This window comes from Pteropus medius, unplaced genomic scaffold (genome assembly GCF_902729225.1).
Source record: "Pteropus medius unplaced genomic scaffold, Ma_sr-lr_union100, whole genome shotgun sequence".
Lineage (NCBI taxonomy): Eukaryota > Metazoa > Chordata > Mammalia > Chiroptera > Pteropodidae > Pteropus > Pteropus medius.
The window spans coordinates 7,815,302-7,836,752 of NW_024340701.1; the positions used below are offsets into that span (position 1 = coordinate 7,815,302).

Sequence of the window (21,451 nt, forward strand, 5' to 3'; positions counted from 1 at the left end):
AGTGTTTGCTTTGGCCCATATAGGGATTTTTTAAATACCAAGATTAGTTGCTGACATTGAAAAAATGGAAGATTTCACATAAAAGTTTTTTTAGATTTCAGGCTTCTCTCTTTTAAAAAAAAAAAAAAGTAAGAAAGAAAGAAAAAAAAAAGACCACAAGTTCAGATACTGGGTCCAAATTCCCTCATGGGAACAGACTAAAGCTAACCCATAGCTTCCCCCTTTAGATGAAACCTGTGCTCTCTGGCTTGCTACCATCCTCACCTAGCCAGTTTTGCCCATTTTCATGAAAGGCCTGGCTCCTAAAGGCATCTAAACATTAAGTGCTTTATCAGTCTTTCATTCATAAGCATTTTCTACTTAAGTGATTTGGTGAAATAGCGTAAGTTCCTCCATTGTACTTCTTGCTGTCGATTTTCATCTTTCAAACTGAAGGAGTACTAACATTATATTAGGCAATCTTCTAACAATGAATGTGATGCTCCCACCCCCAAATCACTCAGTTATTTTAGTTGCTCTTCTCTGGACATTGTCTAGCAACTTTTCATCTCTGAGACACAGCAATAAGAACAGCATCCAATATTACCTGTAAAGATTCACCAGGCTTTGTATTTAGAGTAAGCTAAAGTCTTCTATTTGGTGACCAACATTTTGTTAGCCTTTTTACCACCACCACCACCCTGGAGTTAATATTTTTCAATCTACAATGATACCCAGGTCTTTTTCTTGGTTCAATACAATAGCCCATATATTGGATTTTCCCCAAAATTATATACCTCACATTCATATACATTTCTTTACATTAACTACTGTCACCTTACTCAAGAAGTAAAATGCAATTGCTTTCCCCACTCTTAGTAGTACAAGGAGTTACCTGGAGAATTCAATTTCTTAGGTTCCATTGAGTATGATGAAGACATTACCCTCCCGTTTGTAGCAGCAGCTTCTTGGTAGAGAACCAGTTTCTGAGTCATATCATTTAAAAGATTCAAACACTCCTTTGAAATGGCTGTCCAATTGTGGGGATGTCCGCCTAAGGAGGTACAAACACCAGGTTTTTAAATGTAGATCATCATACAGTCTCCTCTCAAAATGGGGAGAAAAATCAAAAGAAATGCTGCATTACACTTTGCATCAGGGCCCACTTTTCTCAGTTCAGGATGAGGATTTATACTCACGCCATCTAATACACAGCAGGAGTTCAATAAATATTTGGATGAAATAATTTTCCCAAAAGTCTACAAGCAAAAAGTTGCTATTTTACCATAAAAAGCCTCCCTAACTAATCCCTAAAATAAAGCCAAACACTTGAGCACAGCTTGAATAAAAAGCCCAAGGTTACTTTATTACCTCAGTATTAAACAGACTGAAGACTAAGACAATGAACACTAGCATGTCTAATGAGATGCACTCCATGGTCCCCGATGACCTCTAAACTGTTGTGTCTAATCCACTGTGCTCTTACATTTTTATTTGTATAATAGTCCCTATTTGCTATTACATCTGTAGGAGTCACACATTATTTGGTAATGATCATACTTTATACCTGGAGACTTTACATATCTGATTTTTTAAACTACTGTGATCCACACTCTTATTCCCTCACTTCTCATAATTTTTGGATTTTCTAAGACTTTTATCTCCTAGAGCTGTTATGTAAAAATCAACCATGTTTCACTATGTGTTGAAAATAGCAAAGGAGTCCACTGAAACTGGTTTCCCCATCCTGGGTGCCAAATAATCATTCTCTCTTTACTTAGATCCCTCATTAAACATTTCCTCCATTTACAACTCAAGAGGAATACCACTTAAATTGCAAATAAACAGAACACTTCATCAGTAGGCCCCAAGATGTTCTGTACTGCTATGACTCTGTACCATTAGGGAATTAAAGAATGGTCCTGTTAATTTTAATATGCCCCTGAATGCAAGTTCATTGGCTGGGAACATACCACCCTTTTATAGTTTACTTGACTATCTGGTGAAAATATTTAATGTATAGAAAATTCCTAAGGAACCTAAGTCTGATAGAAAAGTATTGCTACAGTTATTCTCTAGAGCATTAGCTCTGGATTTTCCATGCTACTAAAAAGGGAGTGGCTCCAATTATTTATATTATTATATAACTGGATTTCATTTCCATGCAACATTTAACTACAGAAGGTTTATTTTATAATCTGGGAATTGGCAAGTTTAGCAAATACTGAAGAGCTGAGTAGAGAGTAGATGAAAAGCTATTCCAGTTCTCTGTTCCCCACTGGTGCCTAGGGCTGGGATGCTTTCCCTCTAGGAATACAGCAGAGCACTGGCACAATTACAGTCTTGAAGAGTTTGGCAAGTAACAGTGAAGAAATGTTTCAGAGTTGTCAAGAGTATCCTTGAGTCACCATCAAATCTAGTTTCTATCTACTATTTTTTTAAGGGAGGCAGGGTAGCATGGCAGGAGGACAGAGGTCTGCACTTGGAGTTAAATGACAGAATTTATTCGAACTCTGATATTTTTATTTAAGCCACTTAATCTCTCTGAGACTTAGGTCCCCATCTAGAGATTATAATACCTAATTTTTAAGACCTCTTGTAACATTAAAACTTTTAGGATTCTTAAACTGTGCTTTCCTGCTCTAAAATTGTCAATCTACCTCATAATTTATTCAGGTTAAAGGAACCAGAGGGCTAAAGGAAATAATATAAAAAATTTAAAATACTCTTCCAGATGACATAACATCTAACCACAACAATATAAACACTTAGTTTTATAAGATTTAAATCAAAACTTCATTTAATGGACTCATTCATATGCAATATTTTATTAATTATACCTATCTCACATAAACTTAGGTAGAACACATTATCCACACACATGTCTAATTAGGTCTATTACTTTAGCAATACCTGGTTGGCTAAGGCTAAAAACTTCCTGTCTTCGTGAGGGAGAATATTGAGAAAGTAACATCAGGTCCTGCAAGGCCAAATACTGAAAGAAAAAAAATTTTATTTAATTTTTTTAAATCTTTATATAAAACCCTATTTCTTAACTGGGCTCAGCATTATATATCTAAGGGGAAATTAGTTGAAACTTTCCATGAAGAAAATAACTTTTAACCTTCCTTTTTAGACTTCCAGATCTTTCCTGCCTATACCCAGTAAAGGCTAACCCGCTAACAGGCTCCAGCTACGAGAAACTACAGAACTCTCCGATTTCTTTCCCTCCTCTGTAGTGGGAAACTTAAACATCACTTCCTCCTGCTACTTTCCTGGCCTCTCCTGCACTAACATATACTCACACAGTTCTCAAATGTGACCCTTAACATAATTTATTATAATTGCCTGTTTACTTGTCTCATCTGGTTCCACCCACCAATCTATAAGGCAGGAACAAAGTCTTGCTACCACATTCAAATGCAATGCCTAGCCATACAGTAGACACATAGTGTCTACTATACTTTTTTACTGAAAAATCTTCATTTTGTTTCCTGGAAAACCTCTTTACTCATCATCCAAGACATCGACCTCTCTGTGAACCTTTCTTATATTGGTCTCAAGTAGAATAAGTAGTCCCCACTGTACTTAACATAATAAATTTGCATTATTTTGTATATATGCCTGTGCTACATCTTATTCATCATTATACCCTAAGTATAATGTCCAGTAAATAAAGATCTGTGAAATAACCAAGTGAATTACTGATGTTTTGTTTATCTATTAAATTAGTCATAATCGACATTTAAAAAGGTAATCAGAGCCTCAATGATTCATATTCTTATTAGTTTATAACTTTTCCAGAGTATAATTGAAACTATGGGTTCTAACTATTTTGGTTCTTTAAGTATTATGATGACCTCTTAATAAGATCACATATATTGTAGATCTACTCCAAAATTTCAAAATACAATTTAAGTCAAAACAATTTATTCTCACTTAGTTTGATTTTTAAATATATTGCAACTTCTTTAAATTCTTTTTATTAAAATCTGTTTTAGGATCATTATCGTTATTCACATTTTAAGAGAGTTCACTGAATGTCTCTACACACTACCAAACATTACCTCTGATCAGAATAGCCAACAATACTACATGAGTACAGATACGTCTTGATCCAGTGATAAAAATATAAAAACCAATATTGCTCATTTAGCTACCATGAGGAGTTTATGAAAAGCTAATGCATATAGCTGGATATCAGCATATTTCATGCTTGGAAATATTTTTTTATCTCTTCTAAATATAGAATTAGCTTGGCTTGTATATATACATTGCAATAAATACTTGTATTTTAGTCACTTGGAAAAAAACTGAAAAAGTAAATAGCATTCAATGTAGCATGGTAGGTAATTTTTATAATACCAGTATTATTCTAAGCCCTTGAAAATTTTATCTAAATACCTAAATATGCTAGATATTAAGTTTCTCCATAAGATAAGTCAGAGAAGACTATGTAAAGATATAAAATAAACAGTTCTGGTACCTTTATGATGAGGGGAGGATTGCTATTTAAAACTTTTGGGAGGCATTCATCTGACTCTTCTGCAAATGGTGGCTGAACAGGGAACAGATGAGCCTATCAAATATAATTAAATACAAAGACTATAAAAACGATTATTTTCATGACTTGATTACATTCGGTAAGTGCTAACTGAATTTATTATAAAGGGAGACAATACTACCAAACTAACATCTTTCGTGTTCATTGCAAAAATAGGTTATTTTAAAGTTATACATATTCAAACATACTACTTTCTAAAATGTTACTCTCCCTATTTTATTACATCTCTGGATCCAATAGAAACATTTTATTTTATTTAATTAATTACTTTTTTGAAATAAATTTTAGAAACAAAGACCTTTGAAGGATACAAACCTGCAGAAATGGTAAAATGAAACAGAAACACTCACTGCCCAAGATAAACACTTGGATGATAAAGACAGTGTAATCGATCCCTATTCATTTAAAAATATTTCTTCAATATAAATTTTTAAAATTTCATTCAAATAATATTGTATTGCCTTATTATTTTAAATATAAAGCAAATAAAAATAATTTTTAAATTCAAGCCCACCTACTATGTAGTCAATAGAGAAATGGAAAACTTTAGAGAATTAGCCTATAGATAAAGCATAGTTAGTACCACTAGCAGTCCATTCAGTTTAGTTGCCAACAATTAAGAATACCAACACCGTTCCTCATAAAAAAAAAAGTAAATGATGGTTACAAATGATACATCTCTAATGAAGTCTCAGAAGAGACTAAAACTCATTTTACCAAAATAGTTTTGTGTATAATATCATGTTGATCAGTGCTCTACTAAAAGTAAACCTGTACACTCCAAAGCACAAAAGTATTAACAAAAAACTCAACACTCACCTCTGTGGCATAGATTTTAAAGAGTATCCATGAGATGTACCAAGTCATCAGGAGAAAGACACCACATAACCAGACATGATAGAGTAATGAGAGATTCAAGAGGCCACTCATAGTGTCAAGAGGCCTATGAAATTGCCTGTGAAAGCAGAAATTACTATTTAATCCTAAGAGAAAAATACATTCTAAGCATTTAACAGAGTTGAGACTCAACACTGAGAAAAAAAATAAACCCTATTTGTAAATAATAATGGTGACAGACTCCTCTCATTTTGTACCCTAGAATACTTTCAGTAATACTTTCTAATGAAGTACATAAGGGGGCCCACAGGGAACAGTAGACCTAAACTGGACTTGGTTTCTCATGTTCCAAGAATGAGCCACACCTACAAGTATACCCCTACAGGCTAGGTAAAATTTTATTATTGTTGCTTTATAGTTTGATATTTAAAACTCATTCAACATGACTAGCACCTCTCTTGAACCAGATTTCACCTGTATCTGTATATCCTATAAACAGTTTCACAGTAGTTAAAAGCACATAGTTCTACCTAAAAATAACAATCTTTACTTTTAAAATAACTTAAGAAACTGTTAGAATGATAAATAAAATAAATGCTAGCTTACCAAAACCTTGATTAAGTCAATCAGCAAAGCCATCATAACTACAATCACACAAGGAGCAATGGTAAAAACAGAATTTGAACCTCTGACTCTGCCAGTGATGTGTCATGATTACATAAATCTCTTGGCCTATCTCATTCTCAGTTTCCTCATCCATATATTCTACCTCTTAGGGCTATTATGAGATTTAAAACACTTTATGTTAGGAGTGCCCAGCATAGTACTTGACATTTATTTGTGGAGTAGGGGTGCAATAAATAAAGTTATTTTCAGCTTTTAAGTAAACATTTACTGATGTTCTGGCATACATTAAGGACAGAAAATCAGGCACTTTGCCATACAAACAAAACATTTTTTTTGGAGAAAAAAAAAAAAAGGCATATTAAATGTCTATCAAATATCATTAGTATTTTTCTCTTTCCATTTGATCCAGTTTAAAATCTGGGCTAACATAATAAATGACCCATGCATTTGGTTTCATATCTAGTAATTAAGCAGAAGATAAAACTAAGATTTACCTAGGAACTTTTAAAAGTTAGAAATACACACTGTAGAAACTAACATCTCAGAGACACCTATATATGCCAATATTCCCACTCCCCAAAACTGGTATTAGTGAAGTCCATGTATGATACAAAAAGTCTCACAGTGGAATAACTAATAATTAAAAGAACAAACACTAACAGAAATTTAGATTTATCTGCCAAATAAAGATTAAGGCTTTATCTATGTGCAAAGTACATGGGGAATAACTAGAATACACCCCAGTGCTGCCATCTGATTGACACTTATGATCTTCTATTGGTCACATGAACCTGCTTAATTTTGGTTTCCTCATAGGCAAAAGTAAGAATAATGCTATAGCACTATAGTTGTCTAGCCCAACATAGCACAGAATGATTATTGAGAAGAAAAATGAAAGGCATGTCCATGCAACTAAAGTATACCCTTTTACATAATATAAAAGCTATATCTAACAAAATATGAATTATCATTGTTTATTTCTAGGAGAGTAACAAGTGGAGACAGAGGCAAAATATACCCTTTTATATACCACTGGAATTTTAAGTTATGTGAATTATGTATATTCAAAAATGAATACAGTTTTTAAAGATCTTAAAGGCTAAATCAAACAAAACATCTGGAAAGAAACAAACATCTAAAAGGATGAAAACATCTAAAAGTTAAAATTAGACTTTTCATAGCGCACTTACTCATCTATCTGAAGGTCCATAGCAGTACTAATCCAAGCTTTAGGAATATAACCTGAGAGGGAAGAATACAACATTATGAACATAAAAAATTAATAAAGCAAACCTTAATCATGCTTTGGAATATGAGATTGATGAGACAGCCAAGTAGACACCAAGACCTCAGTCAAAATGCTAGACTGATTAGGAATGGGCAAGTAAAGAGAATAATTTCTAAATACAAGAGGTCCTTGCTTTGTAGTTCTGATAACTAGATATTTCAGTTATCATGGTTTGGTTACTAAACCAATCCCCAACAACACAATTGAAATTTTAGTTACCACAGCACAGTAACTGTGAGCAACTGAATACAGTATTCTAGATTTTTAGTACACAAATCAGTATGTAGATAATAGATGCACACCATGATCTGTGACCAATCACATATCTTTTTTCAAAGTCCATTGGTGATTGAAGGATTACAAGAAAATACTATGAACAATTATATGCCAACAAATTAGACAACCTGGAAGAAATGGATAAATTCCTAGAAATATACACTCTTCCAAGACTGAATCGAGAAGAAACAGAAAATCTGAGCAGATGGATAACTACTAACAAATCAAATCAGGAATCAAAAAACTCCCAACAAACAAAAGTCTTAGACCAGATGTCTTCACAGCTGAATTTTACCACACATTCAAAAAAGAATTAATACCTATCCTCTGCAAACTATTCCAAAAAAATGAAGAGGAGGGAAGGCTCCTAAACTCATTTTACGAGGCCAGCATTACCCTGATACCAAAACCAGACAAAAACACTACAAAAAAAGAAAATTATAAGCCAACATCCCTAATGAACAAAAATGCAAAAATTCTCAACAAAATATCAGCAAATTAAATTCAGCGACACATTAAAAAGATCATACACATGATCTAGTGGGATTTATTCCTGGCATACAAAGTTGGTTCAATATCAGCAAATCAATTAGCATGATATAGTACATAAACAAAATGAAAGGTAAAATGATATGATCTTATCAATAGATGCAGAAAAGGCATTTGACAAAATCCAAATCCGTTTATAATAAAAACTCTCAGCAAAGTGGGAATAGAGAGAACATATCTCAACGTAATAAAGGCCATATATGACAAACCCACAGCTAACATACTCAACGGTGAAAAGCTAAAAAACTTTTTTTTAAGATCAGGAATAAGACAAGGATGTCTACTTTCACCACTTTTATTCAACATAGTATTGGAAGACCTAGCCACAAAAAGTCAAACAAAGAAAAGAAATCAAAAACATCCAAATGGAAAGGAAAAAGTAAAACTGTCACTATTGTAGACGATAAGATACTATATAGAGAGAACCCTAAAGATTCCACCAAAACACTGTTAGAACTAATAAATAAATTCAGTAAAGTAGCAGGATACAAAATTAATATTCAAAAATCGGTTGCATTTTTATACACAAATAACAAACTATCAGAAAGAGAAATGGAGAATACAATCCCATTTATAATTGAATCAAAAAGAATAAAATACCTAGGAATAAACTTAACTAAGCTGGTAAAAGACCTGTACTCAGAAAACTATAAGACATCGAAGAAAGAAAATAAAGATACAAATAAATGGAAGTACATACCGTGCTCATGGATAAGGAAGAATTAACATGTTAAAATGTCCATACAACCCAAAGCAATGTACAGATTAATGCTATTTTATTCAAAATTCCAACGGCATTTTTTACAGAGCTAGAACAAATAATTCTAAAATTTATATGGAACCACAAAAAACCCCAAATAGGCAATCTTAGGAAAGAAGAACAAAGTTAGAGGTATGACAATACCTAATATCAAACTATACTACAAGGACAAATAGTAAAACAGCATGGTACTGGCATAAAAACAGACACACAGGTCAATGGAACAGAACAGAGCCCAGAAATAAACCCACGCCTATGTGGCCAATTAATCTATGACAAAGGAGACAAAAATATTCAATGGGGTGAAGACAGTCTCTTCAATAAATGGTATGGGGAAAACCGGGCAGATACATGCAAAAAAAATGAAACCAGACCACTTTCTCACACCATTTACAAAAATAAACTCAAAATGTATTAAAGAGTCACAGGGATATAAAATATAAAGTACAGTATAGGGAATAGTCAATATTATAGTAACTATGCATGGAAACGAGTGTTTACTGGACTTATGGGGGGAGAATCACTTTGTAATTTACATAACTGTCTAACCACTATGCTATACACCTGAAACTAATATAATATTGAATGTCAACTGTAACTGAAAAATTAAAATGCCTAAAAGCCAAAAATAAATAAATGTTTTTCGAATTTTTTCAAATTAAAATTGAAAGTAAAAAATGGATTAAAGACTTAAAAGTCAGACATGAACCATAAAACTCCTAGGAGAAAACATAAGTAGTAGATTTTACACTGCTCTTAGCAATATTTTTTAGAACCGTCTCCTTGGGCAAGGGAGACAAAAGAAAAAATAAACAAATGGGACTATGTCAAACTAGAAAGTTTTTGCACAGCAAAAGAAACCAACAAGACAACCTACTGAATGGGAGAAGATATTTGCCAATGATACATCTGATAAGGGGTTAACATCCAAAATATATAAGGAACTCATAACACCAAAAAAACAAAAAATCTAATTAAAAAATAGGCAGAGTTCCTGAACAAACATTTCTCCAAAGAGGACATAGGGATGGCCAACAGGCATATGAAAAGGTGTTCAACATCACAATCATCAGACAAATACAAATTAAAACCATAATGAGATATTATCTCACACCTGTCAAATGGCTATCATCAATAAATCAACAAACAATAAGTGTTGGTGAGGATGTGAAGAAAAGAGAACCCTTGTGCACTGTAAACTGGTGCAGCTACTATGGAAAACGGTATAGAGGTTCCTTAAAAAATTATGACTAGAACTACCATAGGACCCAGCAATTCTACGTCTGGGTATTTATCTGAAGAAATCCAAAACATTAATTCAAAAAGACATGCACACTCCTATACTCATTGTAGCATTATTTACAATTGCCAATATATGGAAGAAACCTAAGTGTCTATCAATAGACAAATAAAGACAAATATATATATAATGGAACATTACTCAGCCATAAAAAGAATGAATGAAATCTTGCCATTTGTGACAACATGGATGGACCTAGAGGGTATTATGCAAAGTGGAGAAAGACAAATACCATGATTTCACTTATATATGGACTCTAAAAAATAAACAAACAAACAAAACAAACTCATAGATACAGAGAACAAACTGATGGTTGCCAGATGGGATGGGGGTTAGCGGGATGGGTGAAAAAAGTGAAAGGGATTAAGAGGTACAAATTGCCAGTTATAAAAACAGTCACAGGGATGTAAAGTACAGCATAGGAAATATAATCAATAACACTGTAATAACTATGGATGACATCAGGTAGGTAATAGACTTATATAGGTGACCACTTCGTAAGGTATATAAATGTCTAATCACTATGCTGTACACTTAAGACTAATATAATACTGTATATCAACTATAATTGGAAAATAAATTAATATGAAAAAAGAAAGAAAAAAAGTCTCTTGGTGAATGGTCACTCACATCAGTTATTCAGTTCAGCACAGACAACAAAGCATGTAGTTGTGTTGCTTCCTTGCCTGCCATGATAAACCCACATGACATTTTATAAAAATGAATAACTTAAAAGAGGAAACTAGCCAAAAAAAACCAAAGTGCTACAAAGAAAAGTGATAGCACATGAAATAAAATTTGAATGGAACATAAACGGAGTCATTGAAGAAACAGCTGCCCATGGAAATGTTGACATGGCTGCTATGTCAGCCCAATGTACGACTGACTACAGGCACACCTCTGAGATATTATAGTTTGGTTCCAGAGTAACACAATAGAGTACTGCAACAGAGTGGTAATCATTTTGCTGGTGGAAGGTCTTGCCTTTAATTTGCAAAAAACGCAACATCTGTGAAGTGCAATGAAGCATGGTAAAATGAGGCATGCCTACATGGGGGAACAGCCAGGCTAATTGTAGTAGGTTAACAGAACAAAACGTTAACATTAGAATGACAATTTTAAAAAATTGCTATTTTAAAAAATATGGATAATATAAACTACAACTGAAAAAAGTAGACAACAAAATGGCTTATACACAGTGAGAACAATTTTGTAAAATTACATTCATAGGAAAAATTTGGATCAGAAAAAGTTATGGTCTGAAAACAATATGTTAGAGTTTTGGATTTTATTTATATTATTATGTGTTGCTACTGAAATTAATGTTTTCAATCCAACTTGTACTGTGCATTATATTTAAAAAGCTGTATTTTTGTACTTATATTCATGTTAATAAATTCTGCAAGGTTCCCTTAGCAATAGGCTATTTTTATTGTATTAGTACTAAGTTATAAACTTATAAAAAGGAGTATGCTATTTCCAGAGTAATGATCAAATGCCATAAAATATTTTCCTTTTTTTAAAGAATACATTTTATTGTTGTTATAAAACACACAAAATTTATCATCTTAACCATTAAGTGGGCAAAAAACACATAAAATTTATTATTTTAACCATTAAGTGGGATATGTGCCTTGTGCAACAGATCTCCAGAGCTTTTTCCTCTTGCAAAATTGAAACTCTGTACCCATTGAACAACTCCCCTTTTCTCCCTCCTAGCAGTCCCTGACAATCAGCATTCTACTTTCAGTTTCTAAGAGTCTGACTATTCTAGGTACCATCATACAGTATTTGTCTTTTTGTGACTAGCTTACTTCACTTAGGATAATGTCCTCAAAGTTCATCCATGTTGTAGTACATGATGGGATTTCCTTCTTTTTTTAAGATTGAATAATATTCCATTATATGTATATACTACACTTTCTTTAACAAGATTTTCCCTTAATGAAATACTTTTGACAATCTAAATGATAAATCAGTTAGGCTAATCACACACCTACAAGTAGAGGAAACATACAAAAACAACGATGACTTTGCAACTGACATTTTCTGAGCTATCACCTAACAAATACACTATCAAAAAGCAGAAATTCTTACCAAGAAAATAATACACGATGCAGAAATTTCTAATCAGGAACAGTGATTCCATACAACTGTGTTTAACCAATAAGGGCAGGGATCTCCTAAAGCGCAAGAACTTGTATTGCTGTGGGAAAAGAAAAACAGAATCAAGTAACATTCCCAAACAGGGGTCCTACTTCATTCTAAAGCAAGCATATAACTGTAACGGTCCACATATAAAACATAATCATTGCATAAAAAGACAAAGTTTATTCTAGAAGCAAAACATGAACTATTTCTGATTTTAAATGTTTAATATATTATCTTACTGATATGAGATCAGAAATGAAAAGATTAACAATATCAATCTATACTTATAGTAAAGACTATGGAGGTGAAGTACAAAAATCACAGTAACAATAGCAGCTAACATTCTTTGGGTGCTTACTGTGGACCAGGTACTGTTCTAAGTAAGCACTTTACATACATTAATCCATTTAAACCTCATAAGAACCCTATGAAGGAGATTCTATTATTATCCCCAACCTACACATGAGAAAAACAAGGAGGCACAGAGAGATTAAGTAACTTAACCAATGTTTCCAACTAGCAAAAGGAAAATCTGAGATTTTAATCCGGATAGGCTATCTTCAGAGTTTGCAATCTTAATGGTAATATATATTGCCTCTACATTAAATTTTTTTAAATGCTATTTGCAGAAAAATAGGAGGCAGTGAAGATGACACTAGGCTAGTGATCAAGAGACCTGAGTTCTAGTGCTTTTCTTTCTGTACAACTCTGAGCAAGTCATATCTCCTATCTAGTATCTGTGAGATAAGGCTGAACCAACTAAATAGTTTCTTAATGGGAACTTCCCAGTTCTATCAATCTAAGGCAAAAGAAACAAGAAAAAATATAAAACTTTTTTCTGAAAAAAAACTACGCTTTTGCGAAACAAGAGTTTACCCCTCTCCCATTCCTGCTCAAAAAATGCCAACGGAAAAAATTTTTTTTTAATTATTAGAAATCTAAGAAAACCTAATTAACAAAAGATGAACTTTCCAAATTCTTTTGTAATTGTATTACTACATTTATGTATATGTAAGAATATATGTATTCTTTTGTGCTTGTTATAATTTAGGACATCCTTCTTTATGAAATTTCAGAAGTTAAAGAACAGCAAAAAACTATAGTACTTAGGTAGAAGTTACATCTTCATACCATGTATGCAGATTCCTACAGTATCTCGCAAAATGCAGCCTATATGAATACTCAGTCGCTAACTGTACAACTTCAAATATACTGGCTTATTCAAATATTTTCAAAGTGCAAGATGTGGAACTGCATTATTTTATGCAGTCCCTGGATGTTAACACCTTTTCCCTTCAATCCACCCCAATAAAAAGGGCAAAGTCTCTGTACTATTCCCACTGCAGCTCTCGCTTTAACCATTACTCACAAGTGTACAGACATTTCAGCAGATATGCAGAGAATAGCTATATGCACTCATCTTGCTCTGAAATTCAAGTGTTTTTCAATTCCCTATTGGGTTTCTTCTGTGGTTTGGCTCTGAGCTACCCTTTCCTGAATGTTTACCATGTGCCAGGATCTATCAACCTTATTTAATACTTTCAAAGTCTTGTTGGCCTAGAGCACCTGTCTTGGTGCACATCCATTTCTTCATTCCCTATTTCACGCTAACATCCTGATTTTCCCTGTCATTAAGAATTTGATAAGGGCAATGGAGCTGGTTTTAGTTGTGTAGCAAGTTTAAAAAAAAAAAAATCTAATATATCTTTTAAAAGATCTAATTTTTCATATTTTTACATGAAAAAGCAGTTACTGAATATGTACAGTGTAAAACAATTTATGAAAAACCCACCCCACAAAATATATGGTGTCACAGATACATACATATGTAAATGTACAGTGGAGGGTTTGGAATATATACTAAACCAGTCACTATCTCTAAGGCAAAGATGGAGACTGACCAGAGTAGCCAAAGGGAACTTTTACTTTCCCTATAGTATTTGAATATTTTATAGTAAAAAATTATACTATTATACTCTTGGGAAGATGGCTGACAGGCAGCACCAAAAAATAAGGTTGATGATAATAAAATGATAATAATAATACTTGCCATTGCTGTAAAAAAATTTTTTAAGATCTAACAATCTCTGGTCGGCATGGCTGTTAAAAAAAATAATAAAAGGCTAAACCATCACATCAATTTATACAGGTTCAGAAGGAATGGGCCTGATTTCTCACATCAAACTTGTAATTTCCTGACCATCAATCCTGCTTCCCTTAGCAACTTAAAGCACACAAGAGAAGACTATACACTGTGCACCATGCTCTTAGGACTAAAGAAAGCAAGCTAAGGTATAGTGTCTTTCTTCCCCCTCAGGCTTCTGGGAAAGTGAGTGTATCCAGCAAGGCAAACACAGACAGTTATGAACCTGATGGATGAGAAACTATGGTCCAAAGCACAAAAAGCCATCATTTCAACTATTCTTGCCAAAATCCTTACCTCCATACTCCACTGCACCCATCCAGCAAAATTCCTGCACCAACAACCCCAGTCTGGATAACAACACCCAACTGTGTAGACCAAACACCACTGTACACTCATGGTTACAAGAGATGCCCTCAAAATATGTTTTGGCCGAATACCAAATAGCCAAATGTTAAAATTCAACATTCTGCCAAAGTTGAACCTGAAGCCAAAGCTGAATAGTACCATAATACAATAAACTTCTAGGGTATAAAAAGAAATCTAAAATTTTAACAAAAGAAATCACAAAAAATTTGAGGAGTCAAATTTTACAAATTTGACAATATGTGGTAGAAAACAATAATTTATTAGCACTGTCAATTATTAGACTGCTCCTATGTTCACATTATTGTACATCTGTGATGTTAAATAAATGGTCACTTTCAACTGAGGTCCACAGAGGAGCAACAGATTTGGGGGTATCTTATTTTTCTTGAATATTTTCTTTTCTTAATTCTCTATATTCTTAATTATATTTGGACCAAACATGATTTCCCATACAAAATTTTGGAGTTTTTCTCCTTGTGAAACTTTGAGGTGGCAAAGCTACCACTCTACTTTTAATTCATCTTCACAAGATACAAAGAATTTCTAAAACAGACTTTTTCTTCATACTCTTACAGACTGCAGGGAGATAAGGGCCAGACCCTTTTCTGTGAGCACTACCTCCTTGTTATATGTGTATTTTCATCAGACTGTTCTCATGAATGCAACAAGCGTGTTAAATGTTTAGTTACACCAAGAGAACTCTAAACTACCACACTCTCAAACTTTACACCCTCATGACACGATTTGTTTATACATCCCTCTCTCTCCACTAGACTGGGTTCTAGTGGGAAGGGGCTGGTTCTAATATTTTTGCTCCAAAGCCCAGTCCTCAGCCTGCACAGTGGGAATGAAGCAAATAATAGCACAGTCAGGAAGTAGTGGGAACAGCCTGGGGAGAGCCTTGATCCTGCAGTAAGAATCTCAAATGATTTCTTTCTCTCTTGCCAGAGAAGGTGGTTCTGAGTTCCAGAGACAGCTCCTACCTGGTTAGCAGATTTTTAAAAATCTACTAAAAGATAGTTTAAACTGTTCCAATCAAGCCAGCTGAAATTTTTATTTATACATATCATACCTTGTTCTAAAAAGGATTTGAGACGGTTACTGATATATTCTATACTTACTTGCATATCCTCAAGTTCATGAAGTTCTTAGGTTCAAAAAGAAGGTGGCAGTTGCACAGAGGTACTTTGCATGAATGTCATCCTCATTCTCCCCCAGCCCTGCTAGGTCACAGCAACTGCCACTACCTAGCAGGGAGGGAAAGAACGGAGCAAAGCAGTATTCTGAGAGGGAGCAGGAAAGGCAGCTACAGCTCTCAAACATATATGCTCAAGTCTCATGAAATAACTCTCTCCTCTCCAAATGGCATTTTGAGAATCTCAGTCCTACAATCTATTTTTAATTAGGTGAGGCCAGTTATACATACAAACGCCAAGGCAATTTTAATTCTGCCAAATTCTAACATAAGGTAATTCTCAAATGACAGCTTACCTGTATGATGGGAAATGGAAGATAGTTCATGTTGTTAATAAAATACCGGAGGCTATAGCAATAGCCCACAAATGCTCCAGCCAGTAGGAAAAAAAGGTGATACTCATTTAAGCAGGTTTGTCCAACAGGGCTATCGAAGCTGAAGGGAAAAAGTCAGGTTATTAATTCAACAGTCAGGGACGCATCACTGTTTTAGGCTCCATATTTACTAAAGGCAAAGCTTTGACTTAATCACTAAAGAAATGCCCAAAATTCTAACGAAATGGTTTGTTTTAGGTTAAGTGTGGGCAAAAGATTACTGAAACTCTTTTTCCCTGACATACGAGACTCTGTCCCTTATTTAACTCTCTAGCTCTGTTCTCTGGAAAGCTGGTAAGAGTAAGAATGTCCCCTGTGGTAGTTAAGTAACTGCTTACAAGCTGGCAAACTGCACTTGGAACTATAAACAAACTACATATACCTGATAGAGGTGCCTACAACTTTGGGCTTCTCTCTGTGTTGTCTCTGATAACTGGGCAATCCCACATGGGGACCATTTTCACTGAATAAAATGTGTCACCATTAGGGAAAAAAAAATTGCCTTATATGATAATAGCTAGGGTACAAAAGAAAATCAAGTATTCAGTAGTATTCATGAACACTGTTTTAAAGTCAGTGGAGAACAGGAACTTAAGATTACTTAGTAATCATTTCTGATTTTTAAAGTCACAATCAACTTGCAATTTTTATCAATGTCATGTGTACAAGAACTGCATTAGTTTCAAAATTATGACAGTACTCTACTGAAGAGGGTAGTGATAATTATTTAAATTATCTTTCTTCATTCTTCCCATACTGTCTTCCTTCAAACTCCAACCTAAATGCCACCTCCTTGGCTCCTCAGGAGAATGGAAAGAAAGACCTATATGTTTCTGCTTTCTCCAAACCCAAGAAAAAGAAATCTTTTTCCAAGGAGGAGCTGGTTAGTAGTGTTCTTGAAGAAACAGCTGGCAGTGGAAGCCTTCCCAAGGGGAAGAAATCTTTCCCCAAGGAGGAAACAGTTAGTGATCCTGAAGAGGAAGGAAACAGAAGTGTTCCCAAGAAAAAGAATTTCTCCTCCAAGGAGAAGCTAGTCGACAGTGGACCTAAAGAAGTTGCTGGCAAGCAAAGCAGCAGTGCCAAGAAAAAGTTCCAAAAAAACTAAACCAGGAAGATTAGAATATGGGGTATTTCCCATCCCAACCCATCTCTTATACTCCAATAAAAACAAATCCGTAAGAAAAAAAAAATGCTACTTTCTCCAAGGAACTACGTGTGAATCCTCCCTGCTTTCTGAATTCCCAAAGGTTTTATCTGCACAGCTCACTTTTTTCCTATTACAACCTATTTCTCATACATTCCTATTTCTCTATTACATCTATTTGTATCCATGGTTTATTTCCCCTGTTGTCCTCAACTCTTAAGGAGCTTATAGCCTAAGTGTGAATCACTCTTACAAATCCAACAGCATCTAGTATAGCACGATGTATAGAATGTTTTTTTTAATTGTTGAATTCAACAAACATAAAATATAAAAAACACATGATGTATGTAAAAAAAGAAAGCACCTTCTGTAGAAGTCTAGAAAGCAAACGATTTCCATAAACTATTAAACTAACAAGTCATCTTTGGCTTAGTAACTAAACAAGATTCCTTAGAAGAAAAATGTATTTAATATTACCTCTTAGTATCGGTGCAGGGAACCACAAGAAAACTGTATCGGCCCTTGGTTATCACTGCAGCACACCAAGCCACCATCATTCCCATTGCAGCATGAATAAAAGAGTGCATGAGCTGCTGAGGATGAATGATCTTCCCTATCAGTGCCAGTCTGGAGCAGGGAATAGAAGGCACAACTGCAAACAAAACACATTAATGTGGCTTTATAATCTGCAGCATATGAATTTGGAGGACCTACACCATTCCCTCTCATCCTTGCACAAATACTCCAAAAGGCAGGAAGAAACCGAGAGTCAATGTAAAACACAGTGCAGAAAAATTCCTAGTAAAAATTTTAAGTTAAAATAATTTGAAAAAAATTAAATACAAAGAGATGCATGTAAAAAAAGAAAAACTGAAAAATCTAGAGATGAAACCTAGTATAGCACCATGTATAGAATGTTTTTTTTTAATTGTTGAATTCAACAAACATAAAATATCAAAAATATTTGATGTATGTAAAAAAAAGCACCTTCTGTAGAAGTCTAAACTATTAAACTATACAAGTCATCTTGTACAGTAAGAGTAACATTTTTCATTTCATTTTAAAATTTCCTGATAGCTCCAATAGGGCCTACCATGGCACTATCCTAAGTGCCATAAAAAAATTAATAATATTTTTAAGAAGATAGTGCTTGCCATCCAGCAAGTTATCTTTATTTCAGCATTTCAAAATTGGTACTATACAGAACATCTGTGAAAAATAACCACAAACTAGGTAAATATTGACAACACTGAATACAAAAATAAATGCTCGTATGGGAATTTCTAATATCTCTATGGTAATCCAAAGACGTTTTCTGGAAGTGAGCTGGGGAGGTGAGTATGGGTGAGGTGAGGAATGCTGACCTTTGAAACAACTAGCACAGGGTTCCCTAACCTATCTATGTAGGCATTTTTCTTCTAATATATTCAAAATGAAGAGACTGGGGAGGTAGAAAATTAAGTGTGAAGGGAGAGGACTTAGGTGCTTCACACTTTGGGGAAGAGGCTGCTATCACCTTTCCCTCTCCACCAGAAATGCCAGAAGGGGCAGTGTGAGAGCACACGCAGTAAGCCAAGGAGTTCTGAACATGGTTTGAAGGTTTGAACAGAAAAAGATCCATCAGCCAGTAGTGAGGGATTAGGAAAGCAAAGGGAAAGAATATATGTATTATAACATCTGGAAGATTTGAAATTTTTTACCGTATCTAATAAGAAACTACTGAAGAGCTAAAATGAGGAATGATATTATAGGCAAAACAAGTACTGTCAGAAAATGCTTCTTATTGTATGTATCTTAAGGACAGACTCAAGGAATCTGAAAAGCAAGAAGAATGAGGAAAGAAACTGAGGAGGGTAAAAAAGCTCTGGAATCTAGCAGGTGATTCTCCCAGGGGAAAACAAATATTTTTAAGTTTTTGAGAAAATCTTAGAATTACAGACTTTTATATTTGAGAAAGACCTAAGAAATCACCTGGTCCTAATCTCCTACCCCATAAAGGCATTATTTTTATAATACAGCTGCTGAATCACAACTTTAACACAAGCTGTGAACCATTAAAAGATCTAAATTTTTTTGTGTGTAAAATATACATTAACAAAGTTTATTCATTTTAACCATTTTGAAGTGTACAGTTCTGCAGCAAAAGTACATTCACAATATTGTACAACCATCACCACCACCCATCTTCAGACTTTCCCATCTTCCCCAGCTGAAACTTCACACCCATTAAATAATTCCTCATCCCCTCCTGCCCAGAGCCCCTGGCAACTGTCATTCTACTTTTTGTCTCTATGAGTTTGACTATTCTAGGTACCTCATAAGTGGAATCATATATTTGTCCTAAAAGGTCTAAATATTTTTTAAAACAGAGAAACTAGTACTCAAATTTTAAGACATTCAAAGCATATAATTCTGTATACATCTGTAAAACTTAAAACTTTGACACAAAACACAGCCTCTGTTATACACACTCATACACAAAATGCATTATTATTGACTTAATAAATTCAGATATTTTAAGATGATTAACTTTTGAAAACTCACCTGCATAGAACTCCGCATTGAAAATACTTATTATTACTATTACCACTGACAGCAGCAGGAGGTAAAAGATTACACTGGAACTACATAGATCATTGAAAGAATCTAAAACACAAGAGAGAAGAATCAGTAAAGTTCATTCAGTCGGGTAATCATATTCAGTATACTGCCATAGACAAAGGGTTTGAACCACTACTCTAATTTTAATTTTAAAAGCTTCTTTTCCTTAAGAATTTATTCAGATATTGCTGACATGTCTTATAGGACATCCACTTAAGAACTACAATGTGAGTTATTCGGACCAAGCTCTGGTCCCTTAAATTATACTAGAATTTCTTTTAGATAATCCAGATGTTAACATCAGACAAAATACTACCATGTGAAAACATATCTCATTATGTGAAATAGAGAAGTACATATTTGGTAATGTACCAACGAAGTTTCTTTTTAAAATGTAAATAATATTTTTCAGAGCTCCTCTTAAAATGTAAATAATATTTTTGAGATCTCCTCTTAATAAATCCAATTAGCTCCTATAGCTAAAAAAAGTAACATTTCTGTAAATAGCATAATCCATAAATCATCTAAATTAGCTGAATGAAAAAACAAAAAAATCATGATATCTCTGTGAAACACTAATTCATTCATGTTTTAGAGTCGTTCCACAATCAATATTCCATTTCAAAACTATGGCAAAAGTTTAAAATATGTATGTATTATGCCTAAAATCATGAACAAGAAAAAAACAAGGACATGTCTGCTGAACAGATGAACACTTAGTAATGAAACTAATTATTTTTAAAAGTATAATTCATTAACTAAAATTAATAAAATTTATTAAGCATCCACAATTAAATCTAAACATTGTACTGAGCTAAAACAAAGAACTGATCCATGTGACTGGAAATAAGTAAGGAAAGAGTGTAACTTCTCCGAAAACACTAGGTGAAGCAAAAATTGAAGAGGACAAGTAACATTTGATGTAGAAAATGGCACGAATCAAATCCAATTTATGAGACTGGAGAGAAAGTATTATTAGGATTAAAGAATGCTTGGCCAAATAAACAGACATAAAATGGCCATAAGTTTTTATCTAAATTGCCAATTCAGAAAGATTGGTAACGGCTCTAGATTTAATGCTCTGAGATTGTGAAGAAACAGCCAAGATCAAAAGATCGATGGGTGATGCAGATTCCAGCAAAGTGGATACAGAAATACTTGCCATCCCTGCACTGGTTTATGGCTTAATTTCATCTGATCTGTAGGACTCATCCAAGAAATGATTGATACGTCTCAACAAAAACTTAACATGACTTTAATTCTTTAGCAGCAATCTCTCCAAAGGCCACAGAGC

At 33.9% G+C, this 21,451-nt stretch overlaps 1 protein-coding gene across 1 annotated transcript in view; it reads right to left on the reverse strand.

Moving 5' to 3' along the window:
* Nucleotides 1–21,451, reverse strand: part of NDC1 (NDC1 transmembrane nucleoporin) — a 47,824-nt gene that overhangs the window by 23,534 nt on the left and 2,839 nt on the right. Inside the window, exons 3-11 of the mRNA XM_039886610.1 lie at nt 20,101–20,202; nt 18,034–18,208; nt 16,335–16,473; nt 12,278–12,386; nt 7,198–7,249; nt 5,363–5,498; nt 4,466–4,558; nt 2,893–2,974; nt 875–1,033 (exon numbers count right to left, since the gene is read on the reverse strand). Coding sequence (XP_039742544.1) covers nt 875–1,033; nt 2,893–2,974; nt 4,466–4,558; nt 5,363–5,498; nt 7,198–7,249; nt 12,278–12,386; nt 16,335–16,473; nt 18,034–18,208; nt 20,101–20,202 — 1,047 coding nt within the window. The remainder of the gene's footprint in view (nt 1–874; nt 1,034–2,892; nt 2,975–4,465; nt 4,559–5,362; nt 5,499–7,197; nt 7,250–12,277; nt 12,387–16,334; nt 16,474–18,033; nt 18,209–20,100; nt 20,203–21,451) is intronic.